This window comes from Oryza glaberrima, chromosome 8, assembly GCF_000147395.1.
Source record: "Oryza glaberrima chromosome 8, OglaRS2, whole genome shotgun sequence".
Taxonomy (NCBI): Eukaryota; Viridiplantae; Streptophyta; class Magnoliopsida; order Poales; family Poaceae; genus Oryza; species Oryza glaberrima.
The window spans coordinates 13,051,887-13,069,759 of NC_068333.1; the positions used below are offsets into that span (position 1 = coordinate 13,051,887).

A 17,873-nucleotide genomic window follows, 5' to 3' on the forward strand; every position below is an offset into this window, starting at 1 on the left:
ACTTGCAAAATTCATCTAAAATTGAGATCTACATGTTTGTTTACTTTTTATGTACTATTTCATTGGTGTTTATTAGAGTTTTTCCTCATTTTGCGTGCCAGCGTGTAGAATCCGTTGTTTCGGAAGATCGCGGTTGCAAGGAAAAGTGTTCAGAAGATCGTTTGAAGAAGCAAGGCAAGTCACACATTCCCCTTGAGCATGTTGATCCCAATTTACAAATGTTTTACCATTTGCAAATAAATATGCATGTTTTGCGAATTACATGGGATCAGGGTTTACCTATCTGCTTGCTTGTGCCATGTTTACTTGATATCTGTCCTTTGTCAACCTTGGGTAATAAATCGACTAGCTTAGGTTACTTATGTGACCTAGCTAGAACTATATGCTTAGCCATGCTTAATTACCACTAGCTCAGTTGTTGTGATAATTGCAGTATTAGACCTTTTTATTATCAGAACGACCTGCGTGCTCGAGACACCCGACCATGTTGCATTGGTTGTAATTATCCAACTAAAATGCGACTGAATGGTGGGCTGTGGGTGCATGGTTTTGCTGGTCGCACCTATGGCAATTAAGGACCGGTTCGCGGGATGCACTGGAAGACATACAGCGCTTGCCACAAGCGGGAATGGGTAACTGTCTGACTTGAAGTATAGCTTTCCTCTGGCTGACGTTCCCAGGCAAGAGTGGGCGTGATGGAGTTGGGTCGGCCGGGGTGTTCGGTTGATCGGCTTCCGGATTCACCGTGGCACGAGAGGGGACTGCCCGCCGCCTTACGAGGAGTGGGGGTGAAACCTGAGGTGTGGTGCGATTGGTCAGAGGGGGTTATATGAAGGGTCTTGTCACAATCACTCGACATGGTAACGTGTTCATCATGGGCGCATGATGATGCGGTGACATGCTGGTGGATTGTGTCTCGTGGGTACAGTTGTGCACCTCTGGCCAGAGTAAAACTATTCGAATAGCCATGCCCGCGGTTCTGGGCGATCGATCAGATTCACCGTGATTAGTCTCACACTTAATACATCGACTCAATGCACTGTAGTTCAGATGTATTGGTTGGGCCTGTTCAACATGGTGTTGCGTTGATCAGTAGAGATTTAATATTACTTTAATTACTCAACAATTTTATTGTTTTGCTCAATAAAGTATTTTACAACCGCCTTTATGCAAATAGCCACGAGCCATTCTTGAATCCCCTTGCATGTCTGCATCATTGGTGTGGCTTGCTGAGTACGGTGGTTGTACTCAGCCTTGCTATTATTCCCCTTTTTCAGAAGTGTAGTGCTTCTGAGCTGAAGACGAAGTTAGGGGACCAAGGCTCAGACTCCAGTTGAGTTTTGCCTGTGAAGTGGAGCTGAAGCCCCGCTAGGATCGTCTTTTTCCGCTGCTGCTGCTTTCTTTTCGGTGTGAGGACTAAGTGCCTCTTCTATAAGTATTTTATGCTTTATTTGCGTTTAGAACTGTATATTACTTGTCGTTTTGTGTACCCTGGCTGGTACTGGACTGTGATTTAATACACAAAATAGTCTGAAAATTTAGGGCTAAATTTCTGGGCGTGACATGTTGTTGGGAATTCTAACGAGGGTAATTGGTGGGTGCATCGAGGAACTCATCATCTCTAGCTCAATGGTGTAGGGAGCAATAGGGAAACACCTCACACCCGATGTTGGGTGTTGACCCTGTACTAATATAGCCAATAGTATGTACAAGATCCTCAATTAGAGCCATGTTGATGGTTATTATAGACCAATTTTGACCGTTAATATAATTGAAATAAAGGAGAACTAGCTATACTTGCAATGCATATTTATTTTTAGAATAATCTATTTCCACTTGTACTTTGAATATTTTTTTGTTTGCAGAGATTGCTACGTAAACGGAGGAGAATCGACAGAAAATAACTGAACAATCAATCGGACGTCATCGAGAAGTAGACTTATGGGTAAATGGACCGACATTATCTGAGTTTGTATCCGTACTCGATACTATCCGTGTCCGACCTGATTCCGATTATAAAATTTGGGTTAGGATATGGGAAGGGTGAGATCCGACTGAACCCGACCCATTTTCACCCCTAGCTGCTAGGGAAGAAAAGAGATAAAGACGCATGCACCACAATCTTTTTTATTTTAATTTTGCTGACTAGGATGCCACGTCAGTGAAACCGTGCATCCATACTGCTATGGGACCTAAATTGTACGGTTTTGTATAGTTTAGGGGTGAAGATTTCTGGTATTGAGGATTATGTTGGCTGGTGAACTTAATCCATTTTTTTTTATCTCTGACAGCATCCGAAGGAGCCCATAACCAAAGCAGCCCAAAGCCCAACCGATTGACGGTGCCCTGCCGAAGTGCCGAGAGCTCGAGAGACGAATGCAAAATTAATCTGTCCGAACGGCTGAATAATCCATTCCCCCTTCCCTTTCCTCCCCCCCTGCGGTCCAACCGCCGGCGGCGGCGGCGGCGACCGGCGGCCAGAGCGAGCTCCGTCCCGATCCGGCGGGGAGGGGCCTCCCCGCCACCACGCGCTAACCTCCCCAGGCGGCCTCCTCCTCCTCCTCCGCAGCGATGGGCTCCATGGAGCCGTTCAACCGGTGAGTCCCCCCTCCGTTTCGCACGGGCCCTGGAAACTCTAACCCTAGCGGGTGGGGGGTGATGAGATGTGCCCCCACCCTCGCCTGCTTTTCGTCGCTGACCTCGGCCGATCGTGCCCGCTGATGATGATGATGATGCAGGCTGGTGAGGCTGGCGGCGCGCGCCTTCTACGACGACATCTCGATGAAGGGCGACAACCAGCCCAAGACCTCCCGCGGGGACAACCGGGGGATGGCTGTCGTCGTCCTCGACGCGCTCACCAGGTGATTGGGTCTGCTTCCTGAAGATTCTGTGGGGGGAGAATTTCTGTGTTCGCGAATTCGTATACCTAGGTCTGGGTTGAAGGCGGGGGTTTTCCTCTGTTGGTAGGATCGTGAGGGGCGAGTGGAGTTAGTAGAACACAGTTCATTTGGGTCCATCCGGAAATGAATTGATAAATTGGATACTTCTAATGAGCACACTTAGATGATATTGTTGCTGCTGCTTAGGGACATCTCGATGGGTGATGTTATCCTCGATGGATGAAAATGGTGGAGGTGTTTGCATGAACCAGAATTCCCCCAATTGGACTGTTGTAGTTAAATTTAACAGTGATGTGCCACAGCAATTTTATTTGAGTTTTGACTCTTTCTTCCTTTGACTGGTTTTATATGTTTTTTTTAAAAAATTGGAGGTTAAAGATGATAACAATTGTTAAGGAATTCTGTACTCAGGAACTGCAAATTTACTAATGGATCAAGGATAAAATCCTAGATGTCCTCTTTTCTTGGTTGTTAAGACATGTAGATTGGAGCCAACGAATGAAATGTCTAAATCCTTATAAAACATTCTTTCTTAAGAAGTTTTTATCCACAAGTCTCTGGACCTCAGCACTTCAGCTACATCATGTTTGATGGATTGTTAATTTTATTTATTAGTCCTCATGTTTTCCATCCACTTATTTGTGCCTTCTTTTCCATACACATTGATACTATCAACTGATGCCTTTTATGCAAATTACATTGTCTTGGTATAAAATGGTTTTTGGCTCTGAAGTTATGCAAAAGCTAATATTTTTCCACCACCAGACGCCAATGGGTTCGAGAGGAGGATTTGGCTAAGGCATTGAAACTCCACTCAAAGCAATTGCGCCGTATCCTCCGATTCTTTGAAGAAGAGAAACTAGTGACACGAGATCACCGGAAGGAGGTTAGTTTTTTATTGCGGCTATTATTATTGAAGTTCCACTATATCTCCATTGTCTTTTTCGTTTTATAGGGATGGACATGTTTTAACTGACATCTCCTGCGACCCAATGAAAAATATTTTTGTTGTGGTTCATTTTCCTTTTCTAATTTTAATTTTTTTACTTTGTTGCTGCAGTCAGCAAAAGGAGCAAAAATATACAGTGCAGCAGCTGCAGCTGCTGGTGATGGTCAATCAATTACCAAGGAGGGAGAAGAGAAAGTAAAGATGCATACCCACTCGTACTGTTGCTTGGACTATGCACAGGTAGTTATCCACTGGTTTTATCTAGATGTTTTTCATGATAAATACCATTCAGATTGAAGGCATTCCCTCCACAATATAGGGCCAGTAAATTGTTCTTTCCCTTTTCTAGAATGTTTTAATAAGGACGAGTTTAGTGTAGATGCCAGGGAGTGGGATACTGTTATTTCAGGATACCCATGCAAAGTGTTGAAAAGTTAGTGTGGTTTAGCATATTTTACCTATGGGGGTTGAATACTGTTTAATGTTCAATCACTTATTCCGAGTCAAGGTGTGTGAACATTGTGGATAATAAATTTTCTTTAGATTTTTTACATTTAGATATTGCTTGCATGTACTAGAAAATCAGTGTTTCATCATCAGGGTTCATATGCAAATACAGTTTCTTCGTGTGTAATCTGGCTGTAGTAACTCCTATAAATGTCATTCTCTCATAATCATAGATTCATTTATTCGAATTTTTGGTGTAGTTGCTACAATTTGAATCCACGCCATTAGGAACCTAATAAGTTGCATAATACTCCCTCTGTTCCATCTTGTAAGGTGTTTTAGTTTTCTCCTAAGTCAAACTTCTCTAACTAACATTTATAATACCAAATAAACACTATCAAGGCATATTTTATGGTGGATGTAGTGAAACTAATATGATGTTGTAGATGGTAGTGCGTTTTTCTATAAACTTGGTCAAAGCTAGAGAAGTTTGACTTAGGACAAAACGGCAATATGGAATAGACAATGGAGTACTCTAAGAAACAGTACAATTGTAGATAACCAAGGCCTACTTGGTTCATGTGGTGATTATATTCATTTCTACTTGTTTCTAGAGACACAAAACCAAACATAAGAAACATGTGCTAACAAAAACTATTTTTGTGGATTGTTTAGATCAATTGTGCATCATAAATTTCGGTTGAATGGCAATTTATGAACTAGTTTGTATAAACAATATAACATAACATACAAGTTAACCTTGTCATACATATCCATTAAATTGACTTTACCACACTTTTGTGCATGCTGCTAATGGCATTTACAATATTACTACGTTTGTAGTTTTTGTTTACTTCTATGTTGCAAGTATTTGAGTTATTTTATTGTTTGAAGTAATGAAGGTCTTTGATCTGTTGAGGACTACAACTACAAAAGCTAATCATTCTCATTCATCTTTCATCTTATTCTGTCATCATATTTGAATCGTGTTTGATAAGATGCATTTTTTTTGAAACACAGATCTGTGATGTTGTAAGGTATCGGATACATCGCATGAAGAAAAAGTTGAAAGATGAATTGGACAGCAGAAATACAATCCAACACTATATATGCCCTAACTGTAAGAAAAGGTACTAGGTACAATTATAGTTCTTTTGATGCTAGGCACAAAATCAAGTTACTTAACCTTGTCTTACAATATGCAGGTATTCAGCCTTCGATGCATTACAGCTTATAAGCTACACCGATGAGTACTTCCATTGCGAAAATTGCAATGGTGAGCTAGTTGCAGAGAGTGACAAGCTTGCTTCTGAGGAAATGGGAGATGGTGATGATAATGCAAGAAAACGCCGGCGTGAGAAACTAAAGGATATGCAGCAAAGGATCGATGTAATTATATTTTTATTTTACAATGCTAAGAACATTTTCTTGTGAGCATTCAATTTTAAGCACTTTTAATGCAACTTATATATATAATGGTTCAACTAGTGCAGAATAAGACAAAATGTTTTTGATTTACAATCTGCAATCATACTGTTGGTTAGGCCATGATTCCATGCTTTTTTTTTTGGCACAACAGGAAATATAGTAAGTTATCTGCTTGTGGTCTTTCTGGATGCTGTTGAAATTATTCTTTTTGTTTCTTCATTACGAGTTTTTGCTTGGAGAAAATTACTTGCATGCATTAGTATGCTAGATGCTCATCAGACATGAATAGGTGACCATGTTAGTAACACTTATATGTACATCCCATTATGGGACAGTTTACATCGTGAGTTCTACTTCAGAGTTGTTAATGCTTTGCTATAAACTACAGAAATTAAATATACATTAGTTTCAACTTTAACAGATACCATGATATATTTCACAGTACCATCTAAACACTGTTGCTTCACTGGTTTGCTTATACAACTTATGATTGTAGATGTGTCTACAATCTGCTTAAAGTTCAATATAAAAATCTCTTGCTGTTTCAGTCTATTCAACAAATACTTTAATGCGGTAGACAACCAGTTCTTTTGGATGAGAAATTTAGTATTGTGATCTTTTGGATTAAAACGATGTGCCCTTTTTTTAGTGAAGAGTCTTTTCTTTTTTGCTGATAATGAGTAGTAGTCTGTCAATATTTTTGTACTAATTTGGAAATTTATGTTTGTTAGTCTTGATCTACTGGAGTTTGGTGTTATTTATTTTTTTTACAACTTTGTTATATTTGGTTCAGGAACAATTGAAGCCATTGCAAGCACAACTTAATAGGGTGAAGGATCTTCCTGCTCCTGAGTTTGGGAGCCTACAATCATGGGAAAGAGCTAACATTGGTGCTTTTGGAACTGCTGACCCTAGTGCTGCTGACTCGTCTAGGAACCCACAAGGGCAGTATGGTACACCAATGCCATACCTCGGAGAGACAAAGGTAAGATTATTTTTATAATAGTAGTTTTTAGTATTGTTTGATTTTTTATTAGTATGCAATCAACAATGGTGCGTCTTGAAGCTTCCTGAGATTGTAGGTGGGTCCAACATGTCAGGTGATGGTGGATCTAACGGGCAAGACTAAGGGAACATATCCTATGCACACAAGTTTCCCGTGCACACATATCTACAAAGTCTCATATTCAAATTCATTATATTTTAGCCATAACAAAAAAAGTGAAAAATCTGACAGTTTTAAGGGTAAAAATCTGTCAGAATTGTCTTTTTTATTACGGCTAAAATATAATGAATTTGAAGATAAAATTTCACATGTAGGTGTAATACTATTCGAAATATGTGTACAATTTTTTGTAGAATTTTTCGTGACATTTGCTAGTTCGTGTGCACTGAGTGTGCACGGAGTGTGCACGAGAAGCTTGTGTGCATAGGATATGTTCCCCAAGACTAAAACCTGTAGTTTTGTGATAACGGAAACACGAAATCTGTATTTTGTGAGACAAGTTCGTAAATCTGTAATTTTGTGATAGATTGTGCGAAGTACCTGTAGTTTAGTGAAATTTACTAAAAAGAACTCTGAATCAAATCTAACATAGTTTCTTCTCGAATTTTAGCAAGGATTGTTGTTTTCTTTAAGAAAAGTATTACTGATCTTCTGTAAAATAATGCGATGTGTTTATTTGTTAATCCTTACTAATGCATGTGTGTTTAATATGTGCTTACACATGAACGTCTCCTGTCTTGTATAGATGATACTCGGTACATTTTCATACATTTTCAATCATGCCTTGATCTAATCATGCTTTTTACTTATTTTTCTTTTCAGGTTGAAGTTGCATTGTCTGGCACCGGTGTAAAAGATGAAGGTGCTGAATCAGGTACAAATGGTAATGGGCTGAAAGTCTTGCCTCCATGGATGATCAAACAAGGTATGAATCTTACAAAAGAACAAAGAGGAGAGACCAGTAACTCATCAAATCTAGATGAAAAATCAGAAGTTAAGGATGAGAAAAAACAGGACTCAAAAGAAGATGAGAAGAGTATACAGGTCAGTTTGGGAATGAACATAAAATCTGATTTTACTTTTAAGATTTATTTTCTGTTCAGAGATACTTATGTTATTCTTTTATTGTGTAGGATGAATACATAAAGGCTTATTATGAGGCCTTAAGGAAAAGACAGGACGAAGAAGAAGCGAAAAGGAAGATACAGCAGGAAGGGGATACATTTGCTTCTGCGTCTCATTCTGAACGGCAGGTGGGCATGAAATCCAAACGAGAGGATGATGATGAGGGTGTTGAATGGGAAGAAGAGCAACCTGCAGGTAAATTTATGATTGTAATAACAGTAAATTGATCTTTTAGGCAATGTATCATATGCACACAGTCATCTTGGTGTACTCATGCACTCAATCCAGACCCTCTAATCTCTATCCAAAGGATAAGAATGAAGAGTGGTACTTTTTCACAAAACTGCCCACACCACCCTAGTAAGTTTGCATATAACCCCTAGTTTTATTCTCTCCTCTTCCGTCTATGTCCAGGTTCAGGCTTCTCCTTTCTATCTTTCTTTCTTCCCAAATCTGTCTTTGAAACGGTGAAACCTCCTCCTTCCACTTCGCCCCTCTTAGTGCGGCACCGACGGCATCTCAAATACAGCCCACACTCTTTGATCCTTCTGTTTCCCTTTGTCCATGTTCTTCTCTTTCTCGTCCTAACATTAAGTTAATCCTAATCCTACAAATTAATTTCTATCTCTCTCACAGCAGTGGAATCAGTCGCGACATTGCCATTGCCTCTTAGTTTGTAGCTAGCTATATATGGCACATACGAGAGAGGCCGATCAGATGACGGATGTTCGTTGATGCCACGGTGCCATTCTTCGACTAATACTTATAGTCTTCCATATAGCAAAAAGCAAGCCCGTGATTAGCAGCATTGTCTCCCTTTCTTTCGGGTTTGAGAGGTGATTGAAGCATCTTTCCTATTAATTGAATGCAACAGCTTTAGTTTGGCTTGGTCAAGCGTGTACTTGCTTAGAGGATTTGAATCGTTGTGGAAGCCACACGAAGCGGGAGGAGACAACGCAGATAGATCTGGGAAGAAGCTTTGGACCTGGACATGAAAAGAGAGAAAAGAACAAAGGGGTTATGTGCAAACTTACCAGAGTGGAGCGTGCGGTTTTGTGAAAAAACACCACTTTTCGTTCTTATCCTTAGGATTGAAATTGAAGGGTCCAGATTGAGTGAGTGCGTGAGTTTACTAGGATGACTGTGCACATAGGATACGTTGCCTTGGATCTTAATTCTATGTTTATCAAAGCTGCAACATTGAACTGACTTAATATTTCTGACTATTCACTTATTCGCTGATATAATAGATTAATAGCCATATCATGACTCATCTTAGTAAGACTGCCATAATTTCTTGCAATGTTGATGTGTTAACACAATTTTATATATGCATGTGTTGGGTGGGTGGGTTTGGGGCATCCTATCCATATGGCCTTTCATCTTGGCATATGCTTTTGGAATATTTCGATGGAAGTTCATACGCTACATATTTCTTATCCTTGATGTGTCTGCTTTTGATTATATGCTTTAGACATTTGAAGATGTCCTTTTATCAAGTATTATGTCTAATTTTTTGAACTAATGCAGGGAATACAGCTGAGACATACAAACTGGCAGATTTGAATGTTGAAGCCCAAGAATCTGGTGATGAAGAAGATGAAATTGACTGGGAAGAGGGTTAAAAGGCAGTCACAAATTTGTTAAAGTAGTTCAATTTCATTCCAGGAATTGGATGATGAGCAATATCACCAACTGGACAAGAAGCCAAGAAAAAGGCATGAAAAGCATTGCCACCAAAGAATTAGTTTGTATGGTTTGTTTGACCAAGGGAGCTTTTCGGAAGTGAAGCGTTTTCCTTTTAATAGCGAAAACATTTCCCAACCCCAGGCGGCATTTTCTCCCCAAGATCCTTAAAAAGCTACCATACTGTAAAGTATTATGCTATTGACATCTTCAAGGGCCATGTGGGTGGAATTTATTGTCGCAAAATCAGCTCTGTTTTCAGTGAATGATCTTTTTTTTTTTTTTTTATGTTGTGAGACTGTACGCTATGGCCATAAACATGCCATTTTTCAGATGTTCTTGCCATGACCTGTATATTATGATGGCTATGCGCTAGATTAAATTTCTGAGATTAATGAATTGATTTACTCCAAGATTAATAATATCAATGGTAGTTTGCCTACTTGTCAGCATGCAGGTAACTCGATGAACGAATGGATGTAGCTAGTATGCTGCACCGAAATCTCGTGCCCAAACTGACGTTTGTTTTGTAGGATTGACACGAGAGCAGTCAGTAATTAAGCACGTAAACGCTAAAACGCATTAATAATATTCATCCGTTCCGTTCAGTTGTTAGCTGTTATCGATCAGCTCTCTTTTACCTACTTAAGCTAGTTTAATTACTGTAGTTAATAACACCCAGGTACTTGACACCATACATATATACATTGGATCAACACACCACACGATCGAGCACACCAACGGCGGCGGCAGAACACCACCACCGCCGGCGGCCATGATCTCCGGTAGCATCGACGTCCTCGCCGTCGCCTTCGCCGTGGCAGCGGTGATCGTCGTCCCGGTGCCCGTGGCGGCGGCGGCAGCGGCGGCGCCGGCAAGACTGGACACGTACCTGGTGCGGATGGTGAACCGGATGGAGAGGAAGATGGAGTTCGACTGCGACGAGTGGCCCGACGATTTTGAGCTGAGGGCGAATGGCGGCGACATGAACGTCACCTACGAGACCGCCGACCGCCCCGGCTACGACTACCTCACCCCCAGGGTCTCCTGCATATGGTCGTAAGTAGATGCTCTCCATCTGTCATAAAATAAAATAATGTAGTTAGATTATTGACAGAAATAATGTAGTTAGATTATTTAAATTCGTAGTAGTATAATGTGTAACTAGATTTGTTTATTTATTTTAAAATGGAGATAATATTAGATATAGACACGGCTACTCCAACTTACATTAATTACTTGATCGATCATTACAATAAAATCTTTTGAGGGACGATCCGTGGTTCTTCGAAAGTAATTGATGTTGGTAGAGTGCTATATTATTTTATATCTCTTCATGGTTTTCGGGATGTCACTTAGTTTGGCCAAAAGTTTTATTTATGTTATGAAAGTTGTATTTTTAACTTAAAATCCAAATTACGGTTTCTAACTATAACTCCAAATCTATTTCAGATTCAAATCTCTACCAAACAATCTTATTTAAGATTTTGTTTGGCACAACTCTAGATCTTAAATTCACACTGAATTTAGACCTTATAAGTTAAATTAAATTGATTTAAATTTTATATTCCTTCTGAAGTAAAAACAAAATGATTCATTCAAATATTATCAATATACTCATATATTCAAATCGGTGAATTTACGAAGCTAAAAATATTACTATATTTATCTACAAAATTAATCAAACCTTATTTCTATATTTATGGACAAACTTAGTCGAACCAAGAATAGTTGGATCTAAAACGACGGAGGGAGTATCATGTGACTCGCAGATACGAGGGGAACTACATGAGCAGCGTGATAATCTGGGACGAGGAGAAATGGCCGGAGAAGAAGGCGTGCCTGGTGGGGGGCGGCAGGAGATGCGAGCTGGTGTTCGAGAACAAGGAGGAGGTGCTGGTGGTGACGACGTCTTCGCCGGCGGCGCCGGGGACGGGGTCGTCGAGGAGGGTGCTGGGCGACCTGGCCGTGAAGGACTGCAGCACGCACTGGTACGGCCACCTCCTTCCCTGGGGCGCCGGCTGCACCTACCCCAGCCACGACCACGCCTACGCCGGCGCCGTCCACAGCACCTGGACCGCCGCCGCCATGGCCAGCACGATCGGCCACTGATCGATCGCGGCAAAAAAAAAAAAAAATGTTGCAAGAAGATGATCGATCACCAGGAGGAAATATATGCAGAGCTGGTTTGGTTTGAGGCCTAAATTACGCTTCCAATATTTGGTAATTTCAATAGTCTTTAGTGTCTATTTGATTTGAAGCCAAATTTTGGCATGCCTAAGAAAATAGGCCATTTCATAGTGAACTTAGACTATTTTGGCTTCAATCCTAACCCAATTTTATCTTACCAAAATTAGTCATGTTAAAACTTGCCAAATTTTGGTATTGACAAAATTTGATAAGGCCTATTTAGACCACAGACCAAACCAGCCCGTAAATCTCTCTAGCTATCTCTCACGCAGATCACGAAATTTCACGGAACCCCCGATCGATAGTAGTAGGTATAATAATGGATCAAGTTGTTGTGTAAAACATAGGGGATTTTAATTTGGTACGTGACGTATGACGATCTCTATTATACTATGGCTTTAGAATTTCACAAGTTTCGTCCCTGCCTGCAGAAAGAACAAGTATCTAGTGTGTTGGTTTTTCCTTGCTTTCTCTGGCACGTTCTGATAAAAAAAACATCATATCAGAACAAGGAGGATAGGCAAGTAAAAGGTTTTTTGGGAATTTATGGTTTACTTTGATCAGGTTCATTACTCCACCCCGAGATCATCATAGTAGTCGCCGGCGCCACTGCCACCACCACCACTAGTCCGCCAAGGTTTACAAAACAATACAGTTATCATGGTTATCACGTGCGGTAACATTCTCAGTTTTTAACACCACAGTAAACCTCGTAGTAACCGTCTTACCGTGGATCGGTAACCGCACCCAAAAACGGGTGAACCCTAGCTGCCGCCTACTCGCTCCCGTCCCCTCCACCTCAGCCACCGGAGAAGATGGGGCGCGGGGGGAGGGGGGGGGGGAGAGATGAGGATAGGGAGTGGGAGTGGAGTGATGTGAGGTGGAGCAAAGGAGAGGAGAAGAGAAGTTAGAATCTACAAAGTGCCAACATTGTTCAGGAGGCTAAAGTGCTACTGTCTGGAGAGCGAGAAGTTAGAATCAACAGTCTCCCGTTGTCAAAATTGTGTAAGCCATTTCTTGACAAATAAGTCTAGAGTTGATTCAGTTTATGGTTTTTGGATGGGTGAGAGTTGTAATTTTATCTCGTAACTTGTTTGCGAGGACGCTATTTTTGAGTAATATATTTTCCCCTTCCCCGCAAAAAAAAGGGAGAGGAGAAGAGAAAAAAAAAGTGCATGTGAGCGGAGAGGAGGAGGACGAGAAAAAGGTGAAGAGAAAGAAAAGTAGTGTGCGGCCGGTGCAGGAATGCGTGGGGTCCACTTGCTCTTCACATTGCTCCATAAGTGGTTTGCTTTGCAATAATGCACGTATTATCGTAGACGGGTCTCTTAATAGATCACCTGCGAAAATAGTTTTTTCATGTGGTCCTTGAGCCATTTCCGGGGAACGATTTTTACATGCAGAAGTAGTTTTGGTCCACCTATGATTTGCAATTTGAAGGATCTTGTCCGGAAAAAGACAATTTTGTAGTTGTGTTAGTTCAATGGGATCGAGCTAACTTTGGAGCATACAATTTAGATATACAGTTGCCATTAGAGGCGATTTTTAGCGTACTAATTATGGTAGTAGCTAGGTCTCGATACAAAATTGCAAACAGCTTCCTGGCATATCCTCGGGCTCATTTTAAGTATCCGTTAAATTATCCAGTTTAATTCATAGCACTCAATATTTTACTAATAAAAACTGCGTGGAATCACTCCTATCTTGTTTTAAATGTACGATGCTAATAACATTTGGACATGACGTTTGACCATTCGCATTATTCTATTTGTCCCCTATTAGTCCCTGAGTCAACATACTTAATTAGGATAGATAAAGTTTGCTATAGGACACTACGACGACTTCGTGGTTTTAGCTCTAGAACACATCAAAAGTTAATCTTTAGGGGAAGATGCTCTCAAAATGTGATTATTTGCTGATGGACACTGTAGACATTAAAATATTAATTTTCGGTTGATAGGAGAGATAAACATCGTGAAATGTAAAAAAAATGCCCCTTGACCCACTTGTCATATTCTCACATTTCACTCCCTCTCACACTCCGGCCACAATACCTCCTCCGCTCACTGCCGATGACCACCAAGGCCTTCCCTCCTCACCTCCTCCGTCTCCGCCATGGTGGTGCGAGTCGGCTCCCTTATGCGCGCGGCCGCTGGCATGGCCTGCTCCCTCGCCCGACTCCCCGGCGCGTGCTAAGGGGCAAGGGCGAGGCGCTTAGTGTCGTACACATGTCGTCGGCTCCGGGGGCCTCTGCCTCCCGCCATGGCACCACAAGTGATGGAGTCAGAGGTGGTTGCACGAGCGCTCGTGTTGCTAGTGGAGGCGCACCTGGGCGGCCGCGCTGCTATTCCCCTCGACAGTCTTGCTGTTGCTGCTCATCTGCTCTGTCGCCAAGAGCCGTCGGCCCTAATAAGCTACCTTCGAGCAGAGAAGATGGAAACAAAGAACGGCGCCAACGAGGTGGGGAGGAGAGCGGCTCCTGCTGGGGGAGGGGGAGGGAGAACGGCGTCGACCGGTGGGTGAGGGGAGGGAGTAGCCGGCTAAGGGCATCATATTGAATAAGAGAGATGGAAAGGGGTAATTTGGTCACTGCATGTCAAAAAGTGAGTTTGCTCTTGTCTAGTTAGCACTAAAACATAAAATAAATGGGCTCGGTGTTCACTGGCAAATAATCAAGATTATAGTGTCTTTCCTCAAAAGTGACTTCGTGTGTTGTCTCATAGCTAAAATCACAAAGTCGTAATATCCTATAGCAAAGTTTACCATTATTAGTAGGCAAATTTTGATAGAGGACACTGTGACTTCGTGGTTTTTGCTCTAGGACACGTCAAAAGTCAATCTTTGGGGGAATGCACTATCAAAATGTGGTTATTTGCTGATGGTTACCGCGGAGGACTACTGGGCGGAGCATGCAATTCATAGGCCAGAGTTAGCAGCGTCGGCTGATGCACCCATGTTTCGAGTTGGTGCGTCGACGGCGTGGCAGGAGGCTTCGCCCGCGGATCTGCCACCCTTGCCTCCTCCAGGCTGCCACCTCGATGCTAGCTCCTCTGCTGCGTCGATGCTGGGAAGGGAGGAAGGAGAGGAAGAGAAATGAGGGGCAATTTGGTCACTCGCGTAAATGTTTAGGCCCACTTTCGCCTCGTCGGCACAAATACACTATTTTAATCGGTGCAGTGTCCGTTGGCAAATAACCATGTTTAGAGAGTACTTTTCTCCAAAAGTGAGTTTGTGCGGTGTACTACAGCTAAAACCACGAAGTCGCGGATGTCTTTGTAGCAAAATTTGCCTAGGATTTATCCCCTATTAGTTAAAAAAGGGACAGATACGATCATGAAAAATATGTCGTCAGCCCATCACCAAAAACGTAATTTAATAGAGGTATGAAAGTTATCATCGAGATTTATTGTACTACCTCCATCTCATAATACTTGTTGTTCTAGATTGTTTAGCATGTATCAAGGTTAGGAAAAAAGATTATAGTACCCCTTATTAAATAATGTATATTGCATGTTGGATGATAGTTGAGGTAGAATAGGCCTTTTTTGACAAATTGGTCCTTGTAGAAAACTTATTTTGAAACTAGTCCCTACCAAAAACTAGAGAGTCGGCTCAGCGCCAACAATATAGCTGAAATGATGTGGATTCGAACCTTGGTGCTAGGGTACACAAGCAAATGAACATACAATTGCACCACAAGTACATTGCTTATTAATCGCCGTGCATCAGTCTAATTAGTGTGTACAAGGAGTCAGCGCCAAATGCATTGGCGCTGAGGCCCTGCCACGTCGTGCCTCGCCCGCCACGCTGACACGATGTTAGCACCAACCGCTTTGGCGCTGAGCCGACGACCTATTTCTGGATATAGTTTTTGGCAGGGACTAATTTTGAAATAAGTTTTCTATAAGGATCAATTTGTCAAAAAAAAGGGTAGTATAGGATGAAATTTGAATTGGAAGTGGGTTATGTGTTACTGTTTTGAGATAACTTTTGGATGCTAGGAAGATCGGTATTGTGGGATGAAGTAGTACGACATAGGTATTGTGTAGATTGATGGCAATATCATAGGAGTATCATCTAGATTATAGTAGTATATATATCATAAAGGTTGACCAGACTGTCCTATGATGATGCCATAAATATATCATCACATTTTATGATGTATCATGATATCTATCGAGAAGGTATATAAAGGTTGACCAGGATTGTACTATGATGATGCTATAAATATATCGTCACATTTTATAGTTGTTCTATGAGTAAAATACATGGCCGGTCCTTAAACTTGTGGGGCGGTGTCAGGGTTATGGATACCACATACCTAATAGTAGTCGACTAAATCTCGGCAGAACCCATCACATACCATGTCTTATACGGGAACAACCTTCGGATATAGGAGGAGTTCCGCATAAGGAAGGATATGAATAGAGTTCTACATGGAAACGACAAGGACTACTCGGATTGTATCCATATTGATCTCCCTAGTTCTACTTGGACAAGGGGACACCTATAGGTATAAATACAAGGCCTCCTAGGAGGAGAGGTGACACGGAACAATAGATCAAGACAAAAGATCAACAAACAAGCCAACACGCCCTCCAAATATCAACATCAGAGATTAGCTTAGACAAACCCTATCCGATACCTACGGGGGCCGGCAAGAGGGGTCAAGCACTATCTCTGATCTCGACGAGTTCGTGTTCGAGGAAGAAGACTACCCTGTCGTCGACTATGAGTTGGTTATCTAGCCGTCAAGTCGACTGACAGCCAGATATGTTATCCCACATGTTGTATTTGTGTGATCCAGATGAATAAAGAGCAACACCAGTTTCGGCCAACAGGATGTAGGGTTATTACCTGATAATTCAAGGGCCCGAACTTGTATAAAAATCCTCGTCTCCGTCTTTTTTACTACAATCTCGCATATATCCTAGTACCAACGATCCCCATACTATGCAAATACCGGAATCGCGACATCAAACGTTGACAGGCGGTATCACTTAAGTTCATAAATTTAGAATATGCATGTTTAGGTCCACGATCTCGTTTTAATGTACCATCCCGGTCTAATCTGCGGTTGACCGCGTCTTACCGCCAGCGCAGTACATTTGCATCTGCCCCCCTCCACAAAACGTAGGCATTAATATCATCCCTAAACACCATCATGTGATAAAACGATCCATAACAAAGTAGTCTTCAAATGTGAAATATGCAGTACCATTGTGTGGAATTACAGATAGCGCAGTAGCAACCTCAGAGGCTTGATTTAAAATGCAGCAAATAATGTTGATCGAAGATAGCTCAAGTGCCTTTGATTAAAACAACAGGACAAACCACATTGTTGATGCAGTAGTTGCTCACACTTCTGTAGAACATTCTGTAGAACAAAACCAACTCGGAATTTGAATCAGAAACCAAAAAAAGATGATTCATATTGCAGGGTCTGTGTCAGGTTCCAGAAATCATCTCTCTTGATTAGGCTAGGAATAAGAATAGTATAAAACAGTGATGTGTGTTGTCGAAGCGACAACTGCATACGTCGAAAGACGTGGTTACTCAACAGTAGTCGGAAAAGAAGTGAAGTGTATTAAATTGAGAATTTTTCTTGGGGCCCCCCTATTACATGGCCCTATGAGACTATTTATAGCCCCATTACAGGTTCTTACTACTAGGGTTTTGGTTATACAGGGGAATTTACATGGTTGCCTTTATGAAAGGGACATTTACATGGGTACATAATGTAATTGAGGTTCATGGGCCCCTGATGGGCCGCAAGGCGATCGTCGGCCCAATAGCCCCTAGGCTTGACGGGCCTGAATAGCTTCTTCGGTCCTCGTGGGGGCGAACTTGCTATGGCGAAGTCGTCTCCCTTCGGCATATACTCTTCGCCCTACATCCTTCGCCCAAGAGGCCTCTGGCCCGGCAAGGTATCCGCGCGATTCCCCGCCTCTCGCCGTCCTTGTTCCATAGCCTTCGCCATGGGGGGGAGGGGGGGCTTCGCCCTGACTAACCTTGACGTCTCGGGCTTGAATCCCCACTGGTCGCGTGGTTTCGGCAGGTTTTGTCGAAGGGCCTCATGCCATACCGCCAACAATGTGATTACATGACTTTTCAAGCCTGGCAAGCACATTTTTGACAGAAA

The 17,873-nt window shown here is 41.9% G+C and overlaps 1 protein-coding gene across 2 annotated transcripts; it reads left to right on the forward strand.

Moving 5' to 3' along the window:
- The first annotated feature begins 2,393 nt into the window (after positions 1-2,393).
- Positions 2,394-9,916, forward strand: LOC127782442 (uncharacterized). Of its 2 annotated transcripts, XM_052309627.1 has the most exons (10): positions 2,404-2,597; positions 2,739-2,861; positions 3,666-3,786; positions 3,961-4,089; positions 5,317-5,426; positions 5,502-5,685; positions 6,518-6,709; positions 7,553-7,774; positions 7,864-8,050; positions 9,386-9,916. In XM_052309627.1, exons 1-10 carry the CDS (start codon positions 2,572-2,574, stop codon positions 9,478-9,480), a joined length of 1,389 nt encoding a protein of 462 aa, XP_052165587.1. In that variant the 5' UTR covers positions 2,404-2,571; the 3' UTR covers positions 9,481-9,916. The 2 variants fall into 2 exon arrangements, with proteins under 2 accessions (XP_052165588.1, XP_052165587.1); XM_052309628.1 differs by lacking the exons at positions 7,553-7,774; positions 7,864-8,050; positions 9,386-9,916 and adding an exon at positions 6,807-7,501 and having other exon boundaries at positions 2,394-2,597.
- The last annotated feature ends 7,957 nt before the right edge of the window (positions 9,917-17,873 follow it).

Excerpts from the sequence above, each read along its gene's own strand:
- LOC127782442 (XM_052309627.1), top strand. The coding sequence starts at position 2,572 with ATGGGCTCCATGGAGCCGTTCAACCG. Across the intron at positions 4,090-5,316 it reads GTTGCTTGGACTATGCACAG|ATCTGTGATGTTGTAAGGTA; the intron begins GTAGTTATCCAC and ends TTTGAAACACAG. Across the intron at positions 8,051-9,385 it reads GGAAGAAGAGCAACCTGCAG|GGAATACAGCTGAGACATAC; the intron begins GTAAATTTATGA and ends GAACTAATGCAG.